General features: G+C 39.1%; 1 protein-coding gene across 1 annotated transcript in view; it reads right to left on the reverse strand.

Moving 5' to 3' along the window:
• Window positions 1-2,244: 2,244 nt before the first annotated feature.
• hk2 (hexokinase 2) overlaps window positions 2,245-27,479 on the reverse strand; it is a 48,425-nt gene continuing 23,190 nt past the window's right edge. Inside the window, exons 8-18 of the mRNA XM_074669869.1 lie at window positions 22,749-22,910; window positions 22,291-22,521; window positions 21,385-21,689; window positions 19,670-19,818; window positions 18,133-18,252; window positions 15,633-15,728; window positions 13,899-13,998; window positions 13,404-13,587; window positions 8,950-9,105; window positions 5,695-5,931; window positions 2,245-3,927 (exon numbers count right to left, since the gene is read on the reverse strand). Of these exons, the coding sequence (XP_074525970.1) occupies window positions 3,783-3,927; window positions 5,695-5,931; window positions 8,950-9,105; window positions 13,404-13,587; window positions 13,899-13,998; window positions 15,633-15,728; window positions 18,133-18,252; window positions 19,670-19,818; window positions 21,385-21,689; window positions 22,291-22,521; window positions 22,749-22,910 (1,885 nt within the window). The 3' untranslated portion in view covers window positions 2,245-3,782. The remainder of the gene's footprint in view (window positions 3,928-5,694; window positions 5,932-8,949; window positions 9,106-13,403; window positions 13,588-13,898; window positions 13,999-15,632; window positions 15,729-18,132; window positions 18,253-19,669; window positions 19,819-21,384; window positions 21,690-22,290; window positions 22,522-22,748; window positions 22,911-27,479) is intronic.

The raw sequence follows: 27,479 nt of genomic DNA on the forward strand, positions 1-27,479 counted from the left end.
CCATTTACATGAGAGTAAGGCAACAACGTACATTTTCAACATTTGATCAAGTGCTGGGGGGATGATAAATGAATAAGTATAAAATAAAAGCTGCTGAAATGATTTAATGTCTTTTGTGAATTCCCTGTAAAAAATACATAAATAAATAAATAAAAACTCCAAGTAAGTTTTTTTCCCAAGAGAATTTACATTTATGGACATATTTTTTTATAAAATAATGAGAAGATTCATAAAGAACTGTTTTTCCACTGTATATTACTTGAAAATAGCCCAAACAACACATTTTCACACGGAAAAACCAAATATTCTTTCACGTTTTAGAAACACAATCACATAGTTGTTGCCAGAAATCCTTCATATCTGTATAAATCAGGACTCCTTTTGGAGTTCGGCCGTGTCCATCATGTTCGGCATTCATACGCAATGAATCTTGGGATATGTGAGGCTATGAAGGATTCACCAAACCCGTCCTTCGCGGCCCCCGAAACGGATTCGTCGGCCGCATTTGGAGGAGTCCCCGTATTGGGACAGCCTCTGACGCACCGCTGTGACGCACAGCCTCCGTAAGAAGACCACGAGATCGATCACAGAATTACAGATTGAAAATGGAACAAGGACGTGCATCTTTCTTCATGCGGTATGAACAGGCAATGCTTCTTCAACTAAATAAAGAATCAAAACATATAATCCACAAGAAAGGCTACACGAGTGTGGTTAAAAAAATAAATAGATAAATAAAAAAATAAAAAAAAAGGAGAGGGGGAAAAAGCCTGCCAGTTAATAACGGACCGGCTTAATGCGTAAGTAGCGCGAACATGTACAATTAAGAAACAGTACTCCACACACTGTCATAATTACAGTTTTAGGATGTGGAGCTGATGACTTTTCAAGTCCGCTAATCAATACTTGTGTTTTTCTTTAATGTGGCCCATAGAAGTGCATGTTACTCAGGTTATTTGAAGTATAATTAAGTTCAAAGAAAATTTAAACTCTGCGTCCGTGTTATCTATTGAATCAATTTATCTTATGTTGTGTTCTGTTTCATCCCTCATCTGTCATGAAGAACAAACCTGTCTGGCCAGAAAAGAACCTGGCAGCAGGTGAAAACCAAATATAAAAATATTCTGCAGTCTGGTAAGTTACTTATGCGCAGCCCAAAGAGCAATTATCAAATGAAGTGATACATTTGTTGTCTGCTGAGAATGAATTTCTGTACAATTTTAGCCGTGAAAAAAAAGACACATCAAACCAGCACAGGGGGTGGCCCACCAAGCCAGGACCTGACCCCAGCAGAGGAGCTGGCACTTGACTTAAATAAAGGGAGGTCAGTGATGGAGGGGATCCAGGGGGGCTGTGACAGGTAGTGATATACATATTAGTTAAACCTCTGACAGCAATTTGACAAGCTGTCTTTATTAGTATTGCAATATAACAGCAGGGCTGACAATGAGACCAAATGAATGAATAGAAAGATTGTTTAAGTTAAAAAGTGAAGTCAGAATGATGTGGGACCCTTTCACTCCTAAAGGGGGAGTCTTAAAATAGGATGATTTTATTTTAAGGAGACAGTAAAGACAAAATTATATTCTGTCTGTTATATTGTCGTCCATTTCAGTAGTGTGATATATTTATTTTTCCTTTGTTTCTCCTCTTTCTCATTCTGCAGGTTTAGGGTTGTTTTTTTTTGTTTTGTTTTTTTCATCAGTTTGGTTTAGTACTGATTTCAGTGAGGCCTGTTTTTTCAATTTTCTTTATAATAATTTTAAACCTTTTCTTGTAGGACTTGTATTAATAAAGAAAGGATTATCAACTGTCTGTGTTAAAAGTTATTTTTGTCTTCATACAATCTGTGCAAATAAACAATACTAAAGTCAACCAGCAAATGCAATGACTACATTTGTGAGATTTGGATGCAGGATGATGAAATGATGTAATGTGTAGAAAAAGCATGGAAATGCTGTAAACCACGCTCATTTCTTACATTACAGAGAGCAGAGCCATAGCAGGATTAATCTTATCCTGGTAGTTATCCTGGTCTGGAGCAGGCTAGCTGCAGAGAATAAATCGCCATGGTAACTAGTCCAGGATAAACTTGGCCAGTTTTTGTTCAACCGACTTGAGGCTAACTTCATCCAGGATAACCAATGTTTGCCAGCTCAATCCCTTATCCTGGTTTTGTGCAATACCCCCCTGGTGTCAACAGTTTTAAGCCTCTCAATAAAACCAACAATGATAAATGAAGACAAACAGAAAGTCAGAATTCGGTTGTGAATGTTTTTGCTTGATGACATTGTACAGACAGCAGCTCTTCTTTAATCGTCAGTCATCATAAAACAGCCAGTTGCCTGAATCTACAAATAGCGAAAAAAATAAAAATAAAATATTTAAATAAAGGAGACCTACTTAAGAAAGTAAAGAGTGTCAGTTTAAAAACACAGAAAGAATCACTAACATGGACATAACAATGACATAACCGTGGTATTTGTGAAAAACAGAAAAAAACAACTGGTGCTGATTTGTAATCTGGATACTTGTGTTAATAGTTTTGAAACATTTCCACCCATTTAATTCAGAAACTATTAGAGATTCCTGTTAAGAACTACTTGATATCAAAACTCATCAGTAACCATGTTTCTTCACACACTCCAATTTAAATACAAGAGAAGAGAAAAATAAATACAATCAAACAACAGGTCAACATAAAAGATTTAACAGCCTTTTTATTCCCTTAATCTTCAGCCCCAGGAGGACCGCTTACCTCTGTGATTCAATTCAGTTCCCCTTTCAGTGAAGAGAATAAACTTGTTCTCATTAATCCCTTACAGAGTTTCTTTGTGACTGGATGAAGTGGTTTCCATTGTTGGGTTAAACAGGGTTGAGACCTGTGCTCGTACATTTGGTTTGAAGAAACCTTTGGTTGTCTTACATTCGTTGGACGTACTCTGTCTCTTTTCTTGTCTTCACGGTAATACTCGAACTGATTTTCTTACTAACATGCATTTAATGACAATCAATTACGTCATATTATAATATCTAGAACTTGAAGTTACACTAAACTACAAGTCATAAGGGTGACTGCAATGTTGATGTAAAACCATTAATTTGCTGTGATCAAGAAAGTTCACTTCTGAGCGGATAAAACAAAGAGCCTGTCTAAAAGCACTGTTTAAAAAATCAGTTTTAAAAGTCTAAATCCTGCAGGTGTGTAACTCAGATTATTTCAAGCAAACATCTGTCAGATTTGGCTGTCTCCTGTAATTTTATCAATACATGTTATTTTGTTTGTCCTGTTTATTTTTGCTCATGTTACAGCACTTTGCAAACCCATGTTTTAAGAACTATCTAAATAAAATCATGCCTTTCCTTGTTCTCATTTCTTTTGTTTGCTGTTGAAAAAACTCTCCAAATTTCATTATATTCTGTCTTCTCTTTTGCTTTCATGAGTTGTTACATGCTGAGTGACCTGGTAAAGGGAGTGTACACAAATTATCCTCACAGTTTGTAACAGTCATATGTCTCTAAAGGTGCAAATCCATCAACACAAAATTGAACAATTTACTATAATGACAGACTAATTTCTGTATTTATGAAATAAAATAAGGCAACAAACTTAGAGTCACATGTGTGTGAAGCGGCACATACAAACTAAGCTAGGTTGGATGCTACAGTAGTAAAGATTTCAACTCAGGCCCAGGCATGTGGGGCTTTATTTCGCTGGCCCGTTACAGATTGTCAGTCTTAGTCAGGCTCTGGCTCTACCTTTCAGCTGCTGTCAAAACTGTTCAGTTTTGCTCTTCTCTTTTGACCCGACATGCCACAGCTGTGATCAGTGCTGCTCCCTTCCCGCTGCCGTCCTCTGACTTGTGGAAAGTCACCTGACACTGTGGTGCCAAATCCTGGAGCGTCTCCTGCATGATGCTGGAGAAACTTTAGGGAAGAGGAAGGACAGGAGAGATTAATGGAGTGTCACAGTGGATACTTTGAGTCAGACTGAAATCATACAGCAGGGGTTTCACACTGAGCAAAACTTTTCATTGTTTGGCACAAAAGCAAAATTCCATCTGTCCTACTTCTTGTTGTAGAATAAAACCCGTCTTACCTGAAATAATTATCAAACATAATAATTAACCAAACTAATCAAACACAAGAATAAACTGTGTTTTATGACCAGCATTACCATGAGTCATTTCTTTTTGAGCTTTCAGCCATTTGAAAGTGCCCTTCATTCTGCCTGAGTTTATAAAGAAACAATGTATTGTATTCAAGCATCACAGTAGTCATATTCTTTAGAATGAACCCTGGCATTGGTGACCTTAGCCAGTCCAGAAACTTCTTTCCATTCACTGAAAAAAAAAGAAAAAAAAAAAAAAAACACCACCAAACAAACAGACATACTTTGTGTACCAGGTTGCACAGAACACCGGTCCTCCTCCTCTTAATGGAGCCTATAAAAGACTCTGTAGGGTTTACATCATGTCGTCCTTTCACAAGCTCTTATTGTATCATGCTTTACCGAGTAGCTCAACCTTCTTCAACAATAAGAGGACAACAAGACAGAAGTAGCGGCAGCTGCAATGTGTATAGTAATGGATACATCTTTATTACCCTCATTGTCTAAAACAACATGATGCCATTCTTCTTTAACGATTGCCTGAGAAAACTCGGCACAGCTCTCTGTTCCTGATCACAAAGCAAAGAAAGCCTTTATTTCCAGAGCTCCTTCAGTTTGGAAACATCTCTCAGTGAACATTTTCTTCATGTTATCTTTCCCTCTCTTAAAAAAATGTCTCCTCACTCCAGAACAATCTGCAGCAGTTTGTACTAACACCACTGTATAGCTTTAACTGTATTATGCTGTAGGGCTGTCACTTTTTATATGAGTTTCGAACAGTTGTTTGAACATGAGGTGAAAAGTTCATGCTGGAACTCTCACAGTGTGCTCGAAACGCTGGCTGTAGTCTCAACACATGAATCAGGCAATTTGATGTAGTTTGCCTTGTTATTCATCAGGTGGCGCTCTAAGAATTCACTACCATGTTAACACATGCCCTGCTGACCCATCACTAAACAAAGCTACGTGAGTGTTCTCGTATGGGTGAAAAGGCAGCTGATGCCCTGGGTGTGACGGGGAGCCTGTTTGGGGACTCGTATCAATCCGATGACTTAGGTAAAGGCAGCCATGACGGCATCCTGGAGATGCAAGCCTACGTAAAGGAGACTCTTCTGTCTGCAGACAGACACCCGCTGCTTTGGTGGAGTGACATAGTTGCAACCGGTACCCTCAACTCTCAAAGCTGGTCAGTAAATACCTGTGTGTGCCAGGAACTTCTGAGCGCTCTGAGCATGTGTTCATTAAAATTAAAAAGACCTGCTCTTGATCCCAAACAAGTTGATGGACTTGTGTTTTTGGCAAATAATCTCAGAAATTGAGATGGGCCGTTCGACTTGACCATGCGTTTTCCTTGTTAGGTTTTTTCACAAAAACAAATAAAAAATCAGTTACATTTTGATTTGAGGTTTTTGAGACACCTGAAAGAAACCCACGTGGTCAGACATTTGCTGAACACCAGAGCTGTTGATAAAAATTAAAAACCCCAGAGGGAAAGACCAGGAGGGAATTCATGCTTCTGTTTCGTGACCTGCAGAGCTGTGAAATCATTTAGAAACAGGAATAAAAAAAACACAACTTCTTACTGAGGGTGTGTCTTGTAAAGGGTGCCGTCCACTCCCACAGTAATGGACATCTGGTTCAAGTTCCGGTTCATTCGTATCTTGTCGACCATGGCTGCCAAACCAGCACCACAGAGCTGAGCTGCACGTCTAGCGACCACGCTGCAAACCTCCTTCACCAGGACACTGTCATCACACGTGGAGCTGGTGAGGCCCAGGTGCTGCAGGATGGAGCGGACCTGTCGCATTGCCAGACGGTCCCTTTAGGATCAAGGAGAATGATGAAGTTAGAAGAAGAGGAAGTGTTTTTAGTTTGAATCTCATGAAACAGAAAATGAACACCTGTTTGAGTTTTTTGAAGTAACCTCACTCTTCGTTTTATTGATAGACTCTCAAGTTTGCACAGACCACTCCAGAATAACTGCAGACAGCTTAGCCCCTGTGTTAGCCTTAAGCTCGTGCTGTATCACTCTCCCGTTTAGCTTTTTTCTGCTCTTCTGTCTGACAGTGAGGCTCCATTGTCCATCATCACTACAGAGTTGGTCATAGAAATCATTTTTAGCAGAGAAAAACACAGATCTCTGTATTTTATCTCCTCTCACAACTAAACTTCATCAGCTGGTGTGGTGTTTTCATAGGGACCTAGATCCAAATCAATCCGGACCTGGAAGCTGAGATGTATCAACTTAAAATAACCTGTAACCAGCAATATTGGCGCTAATAATCTCATTTTAAAGTGTGGATTACGATCAGGCATATACCTTGAAGGGAGACTTTTTAAAGATCATTTTCAAACTCCTAACAGCCCCTCTAAGTGCTTTTGTTTTCTAAACAGGTGGTTGTTTGTTAAGGTCTACAGTTAAATTCTGAGGATCTGAACAGGAGATATGACTTGACTGTTTTCAGACTGATCCACTGTGAGCTGTCAGCTGCTTCATAAACACACAGTGTTGGGAAGAGTGTGTGTGATTTATTCACCCAGCCTGCCCTGCTTGTGGAAAAGCTATTGTGGATGGGTGGTATTTTTCACTAAGACACTAGTCTGCGCTTTTTATTGCGCTGCAATACAATTAACAAATTCAAAACCCTAATATCACTCCTAATTCTAAAAATAATGATTCCAGTGAGACATAAGAATCAATTCTTCAAGAAGGAGTGACAAGACAAGAATAAAGAAGAAAAGGCAGCTTGGTTTTTTTTGTGGACGTGCCATGAGTATTTTGTATTGTGAGACCTTAATTAATTGGTTGATTGAGTTGACAATTTCATTACACACACCTATAAATAGACTTACTACTAATATATGAATGATGATGATGAAATATGGGCAACAATAAACCGACACTCCAGATGGTACTTTAAACCAACATAAAACATGAACACACACACACACACTGGAGACAGGACAATAAGATGTTTGCTGCTGGGGTAAATCACACACACAATCTCAGAGATTACGTTTACAAAGGCATTCAACAAGGACTTCCGAGATTGTTTAGTGACTACAAAGCTGAGATGTGTCATGTGAATCTATGTTTACTAGGGTGGGTCGATGAAGCCAAAACAAAGAACCAGCTTAGTGAGGCAGGAAGATCCTTTGCTCAGTGATTGAGCCTTGAGATCTGTATGTTCAGTAACAGAGTGAATGTTTACACATGGCCCAAGGTTTTCATTTGAAAACAAGGCATGCAATGCTGACTGGTTCTTTAAGCCCGTATGTATCTCTGTCAGCAGCCCCGTTACAGTCCGAGGAGTGGTGGTGTGTGACACTGTAAAACTCCAATACCATGGATCCAATACCATGTAAATACAGGGCCAGTATTGCTAAACATTTTTTAAGATACAAAAGTATTTGCATTACAGGCTTGATACATATAAAATTCTTATCTATTTCAAAACATCTTCAGTTTCAGTAAAATAATTCACCCAGATGTACTTAAAGGGGCTGTGTCACTAAGTGATCTTGCAAAAGTTTTCCTTCTAGATTTATGCCCAATCGCAATCCACACTTTAAAGTAAGATTATCAGCAACAATGTAGGTTATCTCCAAATACTACTTTGTTGCTCCTTTGTCGTCCTGACTGGGTTGAGTAGGACCGGATTGATTTGCCGCACATCTAGGTCTCTATGACAACACCATGCCAGCTAATGAAGTTTAGAAATGGTAAGAGAGGTCTGTGTTTTTCTCTACTGAAAACAATTTTTTGTGATTAATTTTGTAGTAGCATTTTGTAGGACACTGGAGCCTAATTGTGAGACAGAAAAAGGACAGAAGAGCATTAGAAAGCTAAACGGGAGAGAGATACAGCCCAAGCTAAAGGCTAGTTAGCCTTTAGCTTGGGCTGTATCACTCTATAACACAGGGGCTAAACAGTGATAACGTTCATTCCAACGCACAGTCAGCAGTTATTCTGCAGTGGTCTGTTCAAACTTGAGAGTCTATCAATAAAATGAAGAGTGAGGTTATGTTAGCTCTGCTTGGTAGATGACTGGCAGGACATAGCTATGCAGGATTTAATAACGTTACACATCACGGACATATGTTAGAGCACAGGGCTGCCAACTGCGCTAAATATAAACAGCTACTAAACTACTTACAAACTGACGGTGTTTACTTGTTGTCACATTAGCTACAGATACGCCGTAGCACTGGGCTGATGATAGCGCTACATATAGCCAGCTACTACAACATTTGCTTGATGTCATACTTCAAACAGTGCTTCCTAACTATAGTGATAAGTCCCCTACCTCTGCGCATTGCATCCAGTAAAAAGTTGTCTTGGACAAGGAAAATTAGTTTTGATTCTATCTCCATTTAATTCCAAAACAAAGTAACAATAATACAATTAGAATGAAATAAAGTTTAAAGTTAGCTATGTGTTTTTACTGTGTACTTTATGTCACTGCACTGCTCTTTTACCCCTCACATGCTGTATGCTACAACAAAATAATTTCCTCCTGGGGATCAATAAAGACTTATGTTATCTTATCTTATCTTATCTCGTGTTTTTTTTGCTATTTATTTACTGCTTCTCAAGGCATCACTTGCCTAATACACATAATCTTCACAGGACCATGTTTCTCCTAAGTTAACAGCTTTTGGTAGCTATTTGTGGTGTGTTAGCACATGACTTGGTGTGTGTGTGTTGTGTGGATTATTCTGGTGATTAATTGTGTAATTTAATATGAAGTACTTCAAAGGTATATTTTTTCTGGGCTTAAAATTAGTTTGAATTTATTAGATTGACGAATGCATTTAAAGGGCTGCGAGTCACTCACCTTTCAATCTGTGACAGGAACTTGGTCTCAAAGATTCCCCGCGTCTTGAGCCTCTCAGACAGCTTGCCTCTGAACAGCAGGCCCTTGGAAGTATAATCCATGAGTACATTCCTCACTATTTCTCCCAGGTACATGCCGCTGATCATCTTCTCATACCTCAGAGAAAAAAAAAACACACACAAAGTGATTACTCTCAGCAGCAAACTTTATGGATGGTCCAAAATGCTGGAAATTTTTTTTTAAAAAGAAGTTCCAGGGCTCATTACTTTAGAGATGAAAGATATGAGGAAAGGAATATAAAGACACGTTTGTGCTCTGTAGCTGCAGAGGTTGGAGTTGCTGTCATGCCCAACTATCATCTCCTCACAATTTACTTTAACATCCAAGAAGTGTAAATCGTCTTCTCCCTGTGTTCTCCTCTGGAAGACTGCTGATTTAAGGGGTTTGTCGCAGTTCGAGAAGCACATTCTTTAGTTTTACATGTCTACAAAATGTTTCAAATGAAGTGAACATTTTTTTACATTTTAAGCCCTTAATTTGAAGAAAATTGGGAAATAGACAGAAGGAAAGTGGGCCATAGGTTTAACCCAAACAGAGGCAATCGCTGGAGGGACTGCTTCATAAGGTGCACCATCTAGACTGCTGTGTTCAAACTGAAAACAGATCAATCCTCCCCGCTGATGGCCCATACCAGGGGGCTGGTATTGTTAAACAGCAGGAGCATCAGATTCCTCTTTACTATGAGCAGCTGGAGTCAGGGATTTTCTTTTAGTCCTCTGTGTTTACACTTGGGTTATGCATGCGTCGTATAGTTCTCCCCCCTTACGTACAGCACAAAGTCAGTGCTCTCTCTCTCATAACGCCTTTGTTTGAGTCGTTTAAACACTCAGGACATATATGGCTTTTAAAATATGTTAGCAAAAGGCACAACTGATAAAATTAGTGCTTCTGAAGCCAAAACTGCAGATACATACAAAACCCATCTCCTTCTCTCTCTACAAACCCTGGATGTGGTCAGGGTTTCTGCTCATTCAAAGGATGTTTTCCCCCCGAAACTGTAACTTGCTAAATTATGGATGCTGGAGAAAAATAAATTCAAACATGGAGGCTTGCCCTAATACACAAAATGAAAAAGAAAGAAAAAACTAGAGACATATAGGGCGATGAAAAAATTCCTCATTCCAGTTTTAGTAAAATAGGTAAAGTCTTACAGACAGAGAAAAGAAAAAGTCTAAATTATAACATAAAAGTTAAAATATGAGATACTAAATTAACATCAGATAAGAAGATGAATACGAGTTCAAGTCAAAATTACATGTTGCTTTAAGAAACCAAGTCACACTGAGGAGTAAAAACTTTAAGTTTTTGGACTGCTTGTTTTAGGGTCAGTGTCTTCTTTTCTACCTCTTGGAAACAGGCTTCCTCTCGACTTGTGGCGGTTTAAGATAAGATAAGGCTCCTGTCTTAATGTTGGACCTATGGTAATGGTCTTGGCAGGTCTAGACCTACCTATGTTTTCTTAAGCACCTTTAGACAACATTTGTTGTGAATAAATATATAAATAAATAAATCAAGATTGGTAAATTGAAGGTGCAATTAAAAGATGGTTCATTCTCTAAACATGAAAGTTCGTACAAACATTTCATTTGAGTTTGATACAATCTCTACATGTTTTTGTAAAAATGACTTCCTTTCAATGTCCAGAATTTATAGATGATTTGAAATAACACTTCCAAATAAAAGAAATAACTTGGATTACTTCAGGCAATCTTTGCTTCAAGCTCATCTTTTTAAATCCAAACTGGGCCAGATATACTCGCCTATAAGCACCACATGACAGATGTTGTCTTCTGAGGTCACAATGATCCACATGTATAGATCATGGACTAACTTGAAAGAGGTTCTGGGAAGAGGTTCCTGAGGGGAAGGGGGCGGTGAGGAACAAAGGGTAGTTGCTTACTCTCTTAGCTCACTGCCTGATACTTTTCAGATGGAAGAATGCTTTCTCAGTGAATAGCAGATGTACTGATACATTTGCAGTTTCCCACTCTGTGAAACTATCTTCAGCTGTGCAGACTGCAAATGGCTTCTCCACTTTTAAGACCCGTCTAAAGATGCACTTATTCACTTGGGCTTTTAGCGTGTGGAAGTGACAGCCATTTTTATTAGAGCCCGACCGATTAATCGGCGGGCCAATTAATTGGGCCGATTATAGCCTGTCACAGAATAATCAACATCGGCCAAAATGTAGCCGATTATAAAAAAAAATTTGGCTCTGCGGAAATTCTGCTGCTCCTGTGAGTCTGTGTGTTGGGCTGCACGCTGCCCGAGTGCCCGGCCCCTCCCCCTCACACGCAGACCATGCTTTGCAGCCGCTCGTCTCCCCCACTCACTCTGCTACGGGAGAGGACGGCAAAAACTTTAACTACTCCATCGTCAGCTGTGACTTTTCAAAACAATGTAACTCTACACTTTAGTGCTCCATGACAAAAACACACTGTTAAGACATGCCAGGAAGCGCATTCAAGGTTTTTTCACGTAAGTTTTGAAGTGTGTTTAACGCCATGTAAGTTGTATCTTTTGTGAGACGAACAGAGATAAATGCTACTGTTAATTCACACGTTCACCATAATCTACAGTAAGACTATAGAACGGCGTTTTAACGTCGTGTAAGTTGCAGCTTTTGTGAGATGAACGGAGACAAATGCTACTGTTAATTCACACGTCCACCATTATCTAATGTTAGAGTATAATACGGTGTTTTAACGTCGTGTGAGTTGTTTTTCTGTGAGATAAACAGAGATAAATGCTACAGTTAATTCACACGCCCACCATTATCTAATGTAAGACTATAATACGACCTTTTAACGTAGTTTAAGTAGCATCTTTGTGAAATGATATATGCATTATGCAACTGTTTACATGTTTACAGTTTGAAAACTTTAATTTTGAATATTTATTTTCATTGTACTCTTAAAATAGTTTGCACTAGTTTGTTCACACAAACTTGCCTTATTGCCTTATTTATTATTGTGTTTACAGTTTAATTTTTCTTATTAATCATTGTGTGTTCACAGTTTGACTTTTTAAAAAAAAATCATTATTGTGTTTAAAGTTTGACTTTTTTCTTTATCATTGCGTGTTTACAGTTTGACTTTCTTTCTACTTACTGTGTTTAAAGTTTGACTTATTTATTTATTATTGTGTTTACAGCTTGTTCTTATTTATCATTGGTTTAAACCACAGTTCTTATGTTGACAGTTTTTTAATTAAAGTTCCTTGTCTTAATTTAATAGTGTTTTGTCTCTGTCTTGAATCATATGGGTATATAATAATTAGTGTTTATATACAGTATATATCCTGTGTATATCAATGAATTTATTATATATATCAGCCATTATACCGGATATTGGTCGATATATCAGATATCGGCCGATATATCGGATATCGGCTTTTTTTTGCCCTCAGTATCGGTATCGGCATCGGCCCCAAAAATCCCATATCGGTCGGGCTCTAAATTTTATTGGGTCTTTTATGCCTATCTATACTAGGGCTGGGATGATATGCTTTCTCCTGATTATATTCTATAACATTTTTTGGGATGCCAGTTCAACCAAAATGCGGTTCTTCAATATTCCCGATTTCTGTGATCATCAGTTCACTTTTTTAACACCAGACCAAGTAAAAGAGTTGAAAGATGATGATGTTTACAGACTATATCTAGAGCCATATTCTCCCCCAAAAATGAACATCACATGTGTGTCAGTTTTTATGATTTTTTCAGGGGGTCTGACCTCTCAACATTTTTTCAATCCAGCTTATAAACAAAGTATTGATGAAGGACTTAAATTTGAATTTTTTTTTTTTTTTTTTTTTTTTTTACAAAAAAATCCCCATACTACTATTTTTTTCTCCTACCCTTAATCTGCATTGTTTTTTTTATGTTTTTATATGTTTTGTGCTTGTGATGCTTAATAAGTTTTTTGTTTTTCTAGGTTTTAGTGTTTCTGCCCATTTTACTGTTAAAGCACTTTGGTAGGCAACTAGCTGTTTTAAATGTCCTATATAATTAAAGTTTAAATTGATATTGACATTGATAAATAAGATGTATTGGTTCATCTAAAGACTGAAAAGAGAGACACACCATGCAAGGCTCTGCAAGGTTACTTAAAGAAGTGCGATGGCCAATCTTGTAATTCCTTGTCCAACTGTACTCACAGAAGCAGGAATGAAATAAACATTTGTGTGTTTATCTGCTCTACAAAGTCTCTCTGAGTGATTTTGAGAAGAGCAAACCAATCCAATTACATTTCATGTATGATCATCCAATATCGTTTGGATTCATGCAAAGTATTTGGTTTATACTGAATGACTGTCCACATGTGATGCAGTTTGAGGTGCTTTTGGTTATTCATACAATTGACGGTGCAGATTTCATTGGTCGGATCCAGTACCTCTGTTTCCCAGGGTAGTTAGAGCTTTCATCAACCATGTGATCAAACTGGGTGCAGAAGTCATCAAGCTCTCCATTTTCACCAAATGCTCCCCACTCCACGTTGACACACATTCGGCCTTCATCACCTGCCACCAGCTCGATGTTCCGCATTTCCTCCATGTAGCAGGCATTGGTCCCTGTGCCTGAGTAAGTGACAGACATATTACAAGTACAGTTAGGTCATTTCAATCAGTATTTGGTTTTTCTCTATCACTCATCAAAAAGAAATGTCTCCAGAAAAACAAGTTCACAGTGAGATTCTCATGCATCTCTGTACAAAAAAAGAACACAATCTGCTCCTGCTCTTTTTATTTTATTTCACGCCTTGAGGTAACATTGGTTATGAATTGGGGTTGTACAGTTGATTAAATTTTTAGACTGACAGTTCAAAAAAGGTACAGAGAGACCTCGAGACCAGCTCCAACAAAAGTATCACAGGGGCAAACAGACTTACCTACAATGAGTCCCACCTCACACTTAGGGTCCTCATAACCACATGTCATCATTGTCCCCACTGTGTCATTGACCACTGCCACAAAGTTCAAGTCAAACTCCTGGAAGAAGTGACAACAAACTTATTAGAAGTTGATATTTCTGAACAAAAACCCCTATAATTCCAGATGAGGTGAAGAGAGGTACAGTGGGGAAAATATAAGTATTGAACGCGTTTTCTCATTATATTTATTCCCAAAGCTGCAATTCAAATGAAATTTCTACCAAACATTGGTATTAACTCAAATAATCCACACATGAAAAGAAATCACAACGTTCAGGTCCATAAAAAATGATTATGTGGAATTAAGTACGATAACACAGGAAAAGAGTATTGAACACACCATGGAAAGGCTGAATACTTTGGCAAGGAAAGGCACCATACCACCTGAAATCTGTCAGTAATTATTACTTGAACTTCCAATTGGTGCAAACCAACATCAGCTGGGCCAGAGCAAACTGATGGTCCTTTAAAAAAGGTTGTTTTTTCACCAAGCAGTTAAATACGACGCATCTCATGATGGGTAAAGGCAAAGAGCTCTCTGAAGACATTCACAACCTGATTGTTGCTCAGCATCAGAATGGAACTGGTCACAGACTTATATCAAAGCACCTGAATATTCCAGTCAGCACCGTTGGGGCCATTATTCACAAGTAGAAGAAGCACCACCTTACCATCAACAGGCCACTCACGGGAGCTCCTTGCAAGATTTCTGACCAAGGAGTCAGAAAGATAGTCAGAAGAGTACTCAACGAGCCAAGGACCACCCTGAAAGTGCTCCAGAAAGACTTGGAGGCAGCAGGTACAATTGTTACGAAAATGAATGTTAAGAAAACAATAGGCAATGCACTCCACCACCATGGCCTCTATGGACACTCAGCCCGCAAGACTCCATTCCTCAAGAAAAGGCATGTTGAAGCTTGTTTAAAGTTTGCTAAACAGCATCTTGACAAGCCTGTAGAATACTGGGAGAACCATGCAATGGTGAGTTCAAAATATCTAAATATTCAAAACACTGATTGAATGCACTCTGGATTCATCTCTTGCTCCAATACCACATGACAAAGGGGGGACTTTGGCTCTGTAAATCTGGCTCTGAAAAACTGCTGCTGAAGACAATTGACATTTAAATAACAAGGCCCTAAACATTTAAAATTCAGATGGCCAAGATGGTCAGATGTTTAGCATTAAATAGAGCAGGAATACCCATGTCTGCAAGGAGATTGCTGCAGGCGTCGGCAGCGTGGATGTGGAAAATCAAATTTTATTTATTTATTTCAATAGCTAAAAAAGTGTTTTCCATGCTTTGTTTGTGTTTAATTATAACATTATAAAGATCAGATTTGATGGAAGTGGAGGGGGGAACGAAGGAATGTAGTTATGAAGTGATAACTTTAGAGTGAAAACAATGCCATTTAAATATTTGACCCATAAATCAAACCATGTGTCAGAGAAAACCAACATCCCCTGAGACACAATTTCAACTCAGTTTTGACACAGATTGTACTCTCACGCAAATGATTGCTCTCCTGAGTCACAATTGAGAGGAAAGAACATTGCCTGCCAGATGGTTACATGCTGTCTGTTGACCTCGGGTAGACGGTAGACGCCTTATCATCTAAAGAGTCACTTAAAGACTATGTCTTGGGGGAAAAAAAAAAAACTTTGAAAAAAAATGGTATAAATGATACTAACCTGTCTGCGTTGAACAGCGTCTTTGAGTAACTTAATGACATCTTGGCCTTCACAACCACTTGCCCTGAAGCCCTTTGTCCATTTCAGGAGAATGCCCTTGAAAGAAAAGAGACAGTACATGTGCGTTGATGAACATTGTGTGCACAGAAAAAACACCAGCATTTAACCTGTGAAAATCAAGACAATAACTTTTTTTCCCTCTCTACCTCATCATATGTAATGTAAACAAAAATCTATGACTCTACTTATATTCTGTTTCTGCTGGCAAAAATACCAGCCCAGAGAAATCTTGTGGAAATCAAAAGTCAAAACCAACATTCTGATGGAGGTTAGTAAGCTATGATGGCAACACCTGACTTCCGCTAGGCCCCAGCTGAAAGGTGTGTATGATGAAACACACACACACAAGACACTTTGACAGGATTTTAAAGGTCACACTTCAAGTTTGATTCTTTCATTCATTATTTTCACACAATTTTCTTTCATTTGAACCATTAATTCATTAAATTAATCATCCACTCATTCAGCAAAGGTTGAGTGAGCCTTCTGCATTCATGGCAGAACTTCTTCAGCAACGGCTTTTCTAGTTGTGCTTACTCAGAACAATCAAACTGAATCTGGTGTCTGATATTGTCTGATTAATGTCAATACTTCTCTAAGGCTCAGGACATTATGCAGTGCCCTGATCACCCCCTCCATGGGGAGTGTGAGCTCCTAACCTCTGCAGAGGACAAAGACTGCCAAAAGCTAAATCTAACAGGATAAAAAATTCAAGGTGAAGGTGAAAATTATTGTGCTTTTGTTTTGTAATGATGGTGTTACCTCCAGTTATCCTTCGGAGTATCTATGCACTTGTCTATTTCAGTGAAGAGTCTGGATGTGACCGTGTTTTCTGTGTTCAGGTTTTTTTTTCTTGCCACCCCCCACCCAAGCTCCCCTCTGCACTGGAGACAGCCAGGCTGGTGGTCCAGCATATTTTTTGCCGCCATGGTCTTCCTCTTGATATTGTGTCAGACCGGGGTCTGCAGTTTGCTTCCTGGTTGTAGAAGGCATTTTTTTCGCTTTTGGGCGCTTCTGCTAGCTTGTCCTCAGGGTTTCATCCGGAGACCAATGGTCAGCCAGAGCGAACCAATCAAACCTTGGAGAGGACCCTCTGCTGTCTGGTCTCTATGAATCCGACCACTTGGAGCAATCGACTTGCCTGGGCACAACATGCACATAGTACTTTGCAGAATGCCGCCACTGGCCTTTCTCCTTTTGAGTGCCAATATGGCTATCAGCCACCACTGTTTCCAAAACAGGAAAGAGAGGTGGGGGTGCCCTCAGCAGTCCAGTTCATTCAGCTCTGCAAAGTCACTTGGAGGCAAGTCAATACTTCACTTCTGGAATCAATGGCACGCCAGAAAAAGTTTGCAGACCGCCACTGACATCGAGCACCACCGTACCTGGGTTGGTCAGAGAGTGTGCCGCAAGCTAGCACCCAGGTTAATCGGCCCCTTCAAGGTTATTTGAAGAGTAAACCTGGTCACAGTTCGCCTCCTGCTTCCGTTGTCTATTTCAGTGTGGAGTCTGGATGTGACCGTGCTTTCTGTGTTCTCGCTTTTTTTACTTGCCACCTGCAAAGCCAATTTCTCTTCAGGGGACAATAAAGTTGAAGTTGAAGATGTAGACAGTATGCCTTAGTTCCACATATCAAAAGGTAGACTTATGTGAGCCGTGGTCATGACTTATAGTTCACAAGAACATGAGATACGTGATTTAAATCAGAGTGGCATTATATAAACTCTTTTTTCAAAGAAAGAGTGAGGACAAAATATGTGTAAGTGTTTTTAAAATGGACTTCACACTGCTCTAATGCTCCCATGATGCACTTTGGATGAGCCATATTTCCCTCAACCTTTGATCAGAGTGTTTCTTTTAATCTCAGCATGTTTAGATCTGCCTTTCAATCCATCACTATCCCTCTCTTTAAGCCTTACATCTATTCCTGCTCTTCTTCAGAGACAAAACACAAACGTGATGGATTGCGGATACTGGTCAAGGTGAACGTGTATGTTCATGAGTGTCATATTTATCACTGACAGGAGAACAGCAATAAATCAAGTGAAAGAAAACAAAAGATGTATAAACATTTTTATTCTATTTGAATGAGATAAAGTGAATGAAGCCTATCTGAATGAGTTTTTTGATGGTCTGCCAGACGACCAGCAGTGGGGATACTTGTTCTGGTTTCTCAGAAGCTGCAGATTTTTTCAAATCACATAGCCAAGTCTTACCCTCAAGAAGTTCGCACGTAAACCACTAACCATTTTCAGTTAGCAACAAGGCAGAAGAGTGACCCATATTCTAAAGTCCTGGGCAGGAAGAAATGTGCTGTAATGCTGTCTTAACATTATCCAGACATTAGGTTCAGGTTAATGTGCAATCAAATACACATGTTTAACATGGTATCATTATGATTATTTGCTAGAAGTTTCATCAAAATGTTATCAAAAATTACCTGATCCAGTCTGCTTTGATGACAAGGGAAGGAGAATGTAAATCCTAGAGGTAAGGATGCGCCTCTCATGCCCATGTACTCCAGGAATTTAGCGATACAGTCCACGATGTGGTCGAAAAGCTGGTAAAACAGAAATTGAAATAGAAGTTTAGAGATTCATGCAGAGTATGAATATGCTTCATGACTTGTGTTTGGAAATTTATGTGACATAAATGTTACTTTTACAGTCTGACTCAAATACTCATCACATGTAATAGAAAAGGTATCAAACTGGTATAATGAAGGCTTAGAGGTAAAGACAAAAAAGGGAAAAATTTGTAGTTTCAAGATTCAAGTTGTTCTGTCGTCTAATCTTACATGAATAAAGTTTTGATGTTGTGTGAATTGAGTCTTTTTAAAATGCGAAAAAAATATTTTTAATAACAGAATACAGTTGTAGAGCTATGTTAATTAAGTCAAACTGATACATATATAAAATAGTTATATTGAATGAAGATTCAAGGTAACTTGAAAAAAGTTGTTATAATCCAAGAAAAAACAAAGTCGTAGCTAATTAAGTTGTAATGTTACCTGGTTCAAGTCTTAAAGGGATAGTTACGTTTTTTTGAAGTGGGGTTGAATGAGCTCTATGTGACCGCTAAGGACATTTGATACAGTAGAAAGTTGTCTCCTCTCCCTCAGTGAGACACAGACTGTAATCAATGGTGACGAGGAAATAGGCGCTAACAGGGACAGACGGTACCAAATTCAAAGGATATTTTCTCTGCCTACAAGAACTAAAATCAAAAAGTAACACCACAGTTTAAGAGTACGCTACATAAAATATGTTTTAAGTGCATTAAGTCTTCGGAAATATAAAAATTTATCTGGACCTAACTAACTGGTCATGTGTCCTTCCCCGCAGCGCTAGTGCGCTCCGTCCCCCCTCCTCCTTTCAGCTGTAGGGAATGTAAACAAGCTATGCTTCGGGCGCTGGTTGTAGCCCAGTGTAAGTTTGATCAAGTATCATAATTCTTTTGTTTGTACTCTAAGGATTGTGAGGCAGCATAGGAAATTCAAAATGAGTGACTATGACAGCGTCGATGAAGTTCCATTCACTTTGGAACCAAAAGGATACCTGTATGAACCGGAGCACACAGAAGAGGAGCTGCTACAGATGGCGACTGAAAGGAATACAGAGGAAACATCCGCGGATTGGAATCAGGCTGGACTCAGATTTTTTTCTTTGATAACTCTGTCTCAAACACCGAGGACTGGAGACTCAAGCTGCAATGACTTGACTGCAACACTGGCACCTGGATATAATATTTAGTAACATTGAGACTATAAAGTACATATATGTTAGTTTTATCTATTTGCCTCCAACAAAGTGACATTATTTTAGGATCAGATCAACTGATGTCATGTAATTGTTGAAAAATAGATTTTTAAACTTAAAAGAAAACCTTGCCCAAAAAAGGAGTGCTTCTCTACAATATCATATTTTTTTTCATAATTGCGTATGTAAAATATCTTGGTGGCCAGATTGATGTTTTACCTCTTCCCCTGTGCTCTGCATGGTCTCCTGTGGGATACTGTAGATCTTCTGGTGCATATCTACTGTAGATTTCTTTCCTTTTCGCACTTGCACCAGCAACACTCGAAAGCTGGAGCCACCAAGATCCAAAGCCAAGAAGTCGCCATGCTCTGAGGGAAACAAAAAAGGATACCAAGTCAGAACTTTACAGTAGCCTGATAGAAAATATGTTTAACTTCTCTTAAACCCTAAAAATTCTGACCCATCAAAAATAGCCAGAAAAATCTATTTCTTTTTAATGCAAGATGTTTATTAACTTTTTGAGCAGAATCCATAAAAATAACTGCTAAATTATTTTGCTAATGTTATAATTTTTGTCCATTATTTGATAAGTTGGGCAGTTTTGGCAACTTGAAGTATTTTTTGGTAAACATGTACTATTTCACTGCAGGGAATATTATAAAAAAAAATTCAAGTAACAATGTTGATGTTATTCTTACAAGAAGTTCTTGAAAATTAGCAATGAAATTCCTAAATTTAAAGATGCTATGAAGAGGATCTGTTTTAATTGAACTGCCTCGCCACCTTCTGGCCTAGAGTCTCATGCACCCTGTCGTATAAATGTGACTTTTGACCAGGTGTGTGTTTGTTTCTGACCAAATTTTCTTAGATCAAGAAAACCACTTTTAGTATCTACCACTTTTTACCAGATACAATGTGACAAGGTAAGGTATTTATCAGTACAGTTACGCAGTGCTGTTGTTTTAAGTGTGACAACGAGCAAACGTTGTAAGCTTGTACCATACGTCAGTAGCCGGCTACATGTTAGCGACATCGGCAGCCCAGTGTTACGGCGTATCTGTTGGTTTATGTGACAACAAGCAAACTGTCAGTTTGTACAGTAGTCTAGTAGCTATTCATGTGTAGCGCTGACAGTATGATCCTGTGAGACATGTCTGTAATATATATTGTAAGTAAATCCTGGTTATGTCCTGCCAGTCATCTACCAATCAAAGCTAACGTAACCTCAGTCTTCATTTGTTGATAGACTCTAAAGTTTGAACAGACCACTGCAGAATAACTGCTGACTATGAGTTGGAATGAACATTATCAAAAACAGATTAGCCCCTGTGTTATAGAGTGATACAGCCCGAGATAATGGCTGTTTAGCCTTTAGCTCAGGTTGTATCACTCTCCTGTTTATCTTTCCTCTGATTTTCTGTCCTTTTTCTGTCTGACAGGTAGGCTCTTCTTTCCACCATCACTACAAAATTAATCACAGAAATTGTTTTCAAGCAGAAAAAAGCTCTCTCTCTTCTAACTTCTACACTTCGTCAGCTGGGATGCTGTTATCATAGAGACTTGTCAATCCAGTCTTGCTCGACACAACTGATTAATTTTAACTCATCTTAAAGTTTGGATTACGATCAGGCATATATCTAGGAGGAAGACTTTGTCAAGTTCACATTCAAACTCCTAACAGCCCCTTTAAGTGTGTGGATGATGTCATGAAACAGCTGTACAGAAAAGGGCCCACAAATGACTCCAGCTGCCTGCAGTGGAATGATAATCCTTACGGGGGTTAAAATACTTTTTTTTTTAATTTTTGAACAGGTTTTTAAGGAAACTAAATTATCATGTTGATAAGATAGAGGTCTTTGAAACTCATGTATCAAATATGACACAATTGGGATTATAGTGTTAACAAGCAGAAGCTGTGTGTATCCTGTATCTACCTGTTCCATCCGGTGTGGATCTCACATAGGTAGGAAGCATCTTGACACTTGACTGCTCATGGGTTTGCTTTGACAAGCCTTGCACCATCGCCTCACTCATTCGGTTCTTCACCTCAAGGAGTTGTTCACGACTCAAGCGTAGAGTGTCGAGGATGCGCTGTCTCTCTGCATTTTGAGCAGCAAGGCGATAGGCAACTGCAGTTACCATAGCAGCACCTTTCCCACTGCCACACTGTGAGGTCAAAAAACGTACATCACAGTCTGGCACAAGCCGCCGTACCATCTTGTGAAGCCTCCTTGAAAACCTAAGAAAAGAAGATGCATTAAGGTTTAAAAACACAAACTCATCTGTGTTTCTTTTTCTCTTGCTCAGGTCAGTGAAGGTGATGAACGCAAAGCGTCTTAGGACTCTGCACTTGGAAGGTTTATTTCTGTGTTTTATTGTGACGTGTTTACACTCTTCATCTGACTTATGTTTTATATACATTCAGACTCAATTGGCTTTTTAAAATTAGTTTCCCTGCAGTCTTGTATTAAGTTTTATAAAGCATCTTCAAAAGAAAGCGTAATGTGCCAAAGCTCAAAACAAAAATATAACTCCCAAATGAACAAAGAAAAGACTGAATATGGCAGCTCAAGAGTCATAGTAGTAGTAGGTAAAACATGTTTGTACATCAATAAATGTTTTTTTTTCTAGCTGTTCATAGCAAACGAGTTTTCAATTTATACAGTGACTTTTACCAAAGCCAAGCCATATAAAAATTACTTCACATGCTCTGTTACCCAATTGCTGGACACATTTAGTCCTACATTCACTCAGATTACTGAATCAAATACTAAGGTGTCTTAATCAGGTGTGTGTTTATGGAATACACACCTGGGCAGGTGGTTGTTTGAAACACTTACTCTGTATGGTTCTTGTAAACAGAGCCATCTACTCCAATAGTGGTGCGCAACTTCTCGGCTGCTTTGTTATCCCGGATCTGCCGCAGCACAGCCACAAGAGACGCAGCACACAGATGAGCAGCGCGTGTAGATACTATCTCACACACCCTCCGAGTGGCAATGCAGTCCTCCAGCGAGGGGTCCAGGCCAAGGTCACGAAGCACCTCTTCAGCCTTCAGGAGACCTTCATCTCTGCAGGTTAGGACAAAAGTCATCTTTCAGTAAGGCTGTTTGTACAGGTGCAGTCACTTCAACTAAAGGAAAGGCTTTCCCTTGTGTTTTTTAAAAGAGATGTGCCTTTACATCATAATGCAAAAACAACTGCAAACAGTGCACGACTCATGGCCGCCTTATGTTGAAATGAACCCACCGTCTGCTTCCTACGAGTGCTAGTTTCTCAGATTGACACACAGACTTACTTGTCGTTGTCAATGTTATAGATGTAGCTGGTTTTGAAGCTCCCCGTTGTGAGGAGCTGAGCTGTCGTCTTGCCTTGGAACAGCAGCCTCTCTTTGGTCATCTTCACCAGGATGAGACGCACCATCTCCCCCATGTACAAGCCGCTGATCATCTTCTCAAAGCTGTGTGCAAACATGAATAAAAGATAGGGAAAAGCTTTCATTCCATCCATTTCTTTGTTTGTGGAAGAGATCTCTCTGCTCAGCTCGCTCATACTAAGACTCATTCATCCATACCTCTACCTAGAGCATATCAAATCACAGACTTCATATCACAACTCAATTTCAATTGTGCCTTTTTACACACCAGCGTCTCACAAACCACTGGCACAACAGGCTTATAACCCAAATCAATCAGCACAGAGAACCTAAAACGGGACAAAACATTTCACCTTTCATTTCTATCAATATCATATTGGCTGTTTAATTGATTGGGGCTGGCTGGTTAATGAAGAAGGAAGAAGCACTCGACACTGAGGAACAGAATCAATACATGTTTGAGGATTTACATCGTCTCAGTGGCGTATAAAATATCTGTTTATAAATGCGCTGCAATAAAGTCAGTTTTCCCTGTTACCATGCTTGCTTATGGTTGCTTACTTGTGCAAACAATATTGAAATCAGTACCTGTGAGCAGTTTGACAGCAAATTTTGATTTAGTCTTAGTCTTTTGAATAACACACTATTTAGTTTTGGTTATATTTTATTCATCTGAAAGTCTTAGTTTAGTTTTAGTTTTAGTTGACTAGATACCATAAGAGTTTTAGTCATAGTGTAGTTTTAGTCGTTCAAATATCAGCAGATTTTAATCAAATACCATGTAAACAATCCAACTGGTGGGAAAACTTCCTGAAAACTGTGTTAAGTTCTGAAAAATTGTCTTTGTTCTCCTACTGTGTAACTGCGGTTGAGGGGCTACGGACAATGACGTTTACCTGACAGGCTATGTGGCGTCGCATCAAACTCTAACAACTCAATTTGCAACGCGTTAGTGAGGATGTTCATTGTTCCCACAGGGTTAAGTCAGTGAAGGTAACAGGAAAGGCTGTAAGTCAGAGCGCAGCAGAAGGGAGGAGTGGAGGTGTGGCTCATTTTCATTTATTCTCTTTTTCTCCAACTTGTTTGTTGACTTGGTCACGGCCGATAGTGAACTGTTTAATAAAGCATTGCATTACAAATCAGCATCATCTTTCAAGCGCCTGGATGGATGTTAAAATACTAGTATTAAATAATTTAGTGTTATGTTATAATGTTACACAAACTTGGATGATGGTTGACAGGGAGCGTTGTAGTTACTCTTACATTTTGCCATCATACTCTCATCTGGAGTTTCTTTTTCATCCCATAGCTCGCCTTGATAAAAAAACGTTACTGAGTTTGGCTCATGTGGTGGCGTCAGATGCTTTCCTTCTGTTATTTCTTAGCTTTTCCGCACCACTCTTGCTCTTCTTACTGTCCATATTCTTGCGTTTGTACTATTGACTATGAATAACAATAATGGTTTGTACTCATTCCCATGATTCTCTGACAAGCACTGCTGCATATATGCGTGCAAAGACATGTTGTCAAGGTGACGGGCGGCTGCGTACAAGAAAAACAAAGAGCTGCTGGTGCAGACATCCTGGGGGACGGCGTTAACAGCTTCTGTGATACATAATTTTCAACCCAGTGCCACTCCGGGCCTGCGTTCCTCTCAAACATTTTCACCTCTCATTTGTTGACAAAAGCGTCTGTTAAATTTTGTCACAGTCTTGGTCATCATGTCCAACTTTCTATTTAGTTGTTTTTTTTTTTCCCATGAAAAAGGTTTATTGACAAATGTTTTCCATCATAGTCTTAGTCAATGAAATTAACACTGCCTGGAAGGGAGATTATGTGTCAAGACAGTCTTTAAGTATGATGGAAGGAAAATCTAAAGACAATATAAAAAACCAAGTGATGCTTTACTGATCATAAGGTGAGAACAGATTGGCTCAATAATGCAAACAAAACCCAGAGATCAATCCACATGGTCAATCCATTAATAAAGTGTCACAAAACTGAAACCAGGTCAGCTGTTCAGTTCAATCAAGACAGTATCTGTGGCATAGAGGTCATGTTCCATCAGATTATAAACTGAACATCAGTAAAAACAGTGTTGGTGCTTGACAGCAGCCACACTGGTGAGGCTGTCTGCAGTGTCTTGCATGGTTTTTGTTTCCTAATTACAGCTCAAGCATGCAGATCACTCCAAAATGACGTTCTGAAATCAGATTAGACTGGTCCACTGATTAACCAGTATGCCTCAACTGTTTGGTGTCTGGCTCAGTTTGGTGGGTTGAAAAAAGGTTTGACTTTAACAAAACTGCACCAACCGGTTTTGCAGAATGTGATTTTACTTTGTTTTTTCAAATCTTGATTTTATTCATTTACAAAGCCAGGACCCTTTAGGTTCACCTGCAGATTATTAATGATGTGACTGTCACGCGTGAAACCTGCTCCTCTTCAAAGATAATACTCTGATCAATGTTAGATTTAGATAGTTTTGAATTATACAGCTGTTTTTTTCAGGACATCCCCACTCTACTGAAGAAAATCCCCTCTTTTTGTTGATATGGACGGATCATGATTTGCGAATATGGACTGCGGGAGGGAGACGAGAAGGAGACAGGCAATCAACCAGAGTGGCGCTGCATGGACATAAACACTTGAGAAGTTGTTTGACTTTTACCTGGGGAAAGGTGAGTCCCGTCTTTCTCTGTAACTCTCTCTACTCTACAGACTGAACCCTCCATTCAGCATAAATCCATCCGCTGATGAGCAGAGCAACATAAGGTATCTGCCACGGGGTACGCTCTGACAAGCAGGGGCGGGTCCAGACTTTTTGGACTGGGGTGCCCCCTACAGTGCACTCACTTATGCAGGGAGGCATGAATTTTGTGAGTCCACACTTGAATAAATAACATTTACTTTGCTTATTTGTTTGCATCAAAATTAGGTATTAACAGGCTACAGCTTTAACAAAAAATAAAACTAGAATTAAATAAAGCTTTTTAAGAAAAAAAATTTTAAGTAGAATATAACTGAACAGTGCTGGTGCAGCTCTCAATGTGAATGCTGCATGTGAAGGGGGGGTATTCTTATCTTCAAAAAGGGGGGCCTGTAGAAACGTTTGGGAACCACTGGAATAGAGCCATGTCAAGTTAGATTTACGCACACAGCAGATGTGCAGCAGCAGCACTGGTGCTGATGGTTATGTTTGTGAGTCAAAGGTAACAGAGATAACGGACCTGATCTACTAAAGGTTTGCATGTATAAAAACACATGCAAAGCTGATTTATTGAACCACTGCACCGAGAACTATGTCCATCAAAAGAGCAAGATAGCAGGTGCAGTCCATTTAGTGCGTTTGCCTTCATATACATGCAGAATATGTACAGATCATCTGAACATGCAAAATTCAGGGAGGAGGAGATGCAGTTATTATCCTTTAGCACAGAGTGATTTATCAATCCTGAAACTGTCAACGTGTGCTGTTTCTGCATCTATATTCAGCACATTTTAAGGCTTTGTGTTTTCGCCAGCTGCTCTTGTCCCCCCTGTGGGTAATGGACCTCCCTCTTTATTCACTGGCAGCTCAGTTGAAGGACCACTGCTACTGAAAGATCTCCCAACTGTTGCCAGAGCATTGACGGTCATTGTCAGCCCAGACACAGCACTGACCAGCTGCTTCGTGTGCACAACAATTAGCCGGAGTGTCACAACGGCAGGTGTGCGTCACATCTAACACAGCTCTCACCTCCTGTGCTATAGCCTGTGACTCATAAGCCTGATTTCTCCAGTTCCAAGGCTTCAAACTTCATTTTTCATTTACAGCCATTCTGCTCTCCCATACTCTACAGTGTGACAGCAGGTAGCACACGCTACATTCTTATTTAAATAGGTCTGCTCCTGTTATCAACTGCGCACACTGTCTCAGTAGATCACCTGCAACACGCCCACTTATAACGTGCAATTTTTTTTGTTTGTTTTAAGTTTGTACGGTTTAGCATTTGTTGGATGGGTACCGAATGAGGTACTTTTATGGGAACTGACCAAATTCTGTCCAAAGTATCAGGTACCGATTCACATTAAATCAAAAGGTACCATGTTTAGGTACCTAAATGCATCCTTGTGACTGATAGGGAGTGGAACAGTAGGTGATTTTCCATGCTGGACATGAACACAACATTGCAAGGTTATAAGAATAAATACATTTAATTGAAAAAAATGTCATTTTATTATGAAACAAATTTATATTTTTTACCACATAAACACAAAAAGTATTGAAAATTGGTACAGTTAAGTACCGATACCAACTGTCAGGTACCGGGCATTGGTACTGTATTGTTTTCAAATATGAAAGGTACCCATCCCTATGTGCAGCAAAGGCAACAGTCTTTTGAGTTTGCTCTCTTCAGCGTCATATCTTACGACAAAAAAACAAAGAGATGGAATCTAGAGTAATGAGAGATTTTGAGAATTTGTTTTGGATTATAATACCTACTTTATTCATTTGACATTAACAAGAGAGTTTGTATATCAGTTTTGTTTCTGCTCCCCCAGAAAAGCAGAGCACATTCAGATTCATTTTGTGATTTAAGCTTTTATTTATTTGGTTTTGTTCAACAAAATTAATGGTCTGTTTTGTCTGTGTCTTCTTTGAAGACTTGA

The sequence above is a fragment of the Halichoeres trimaculatus genome, unplaced genomic scaffold (genome assembly GCF_033239565.1).
Source record: "Halichoeres trimaculatus isolate MK-OKI-2021-1 unplaced genomic scaffold, fHalTri1.1 fHalTri1_scaffold_5, whole genome shotgun sequence".
NCBI classification, from domain to species: Eukaryota; Metazoa; Chordata; class Actinopteri; order Labriformes; family Labridae; genus Halichoeres; species Halichoeres trimaculatus.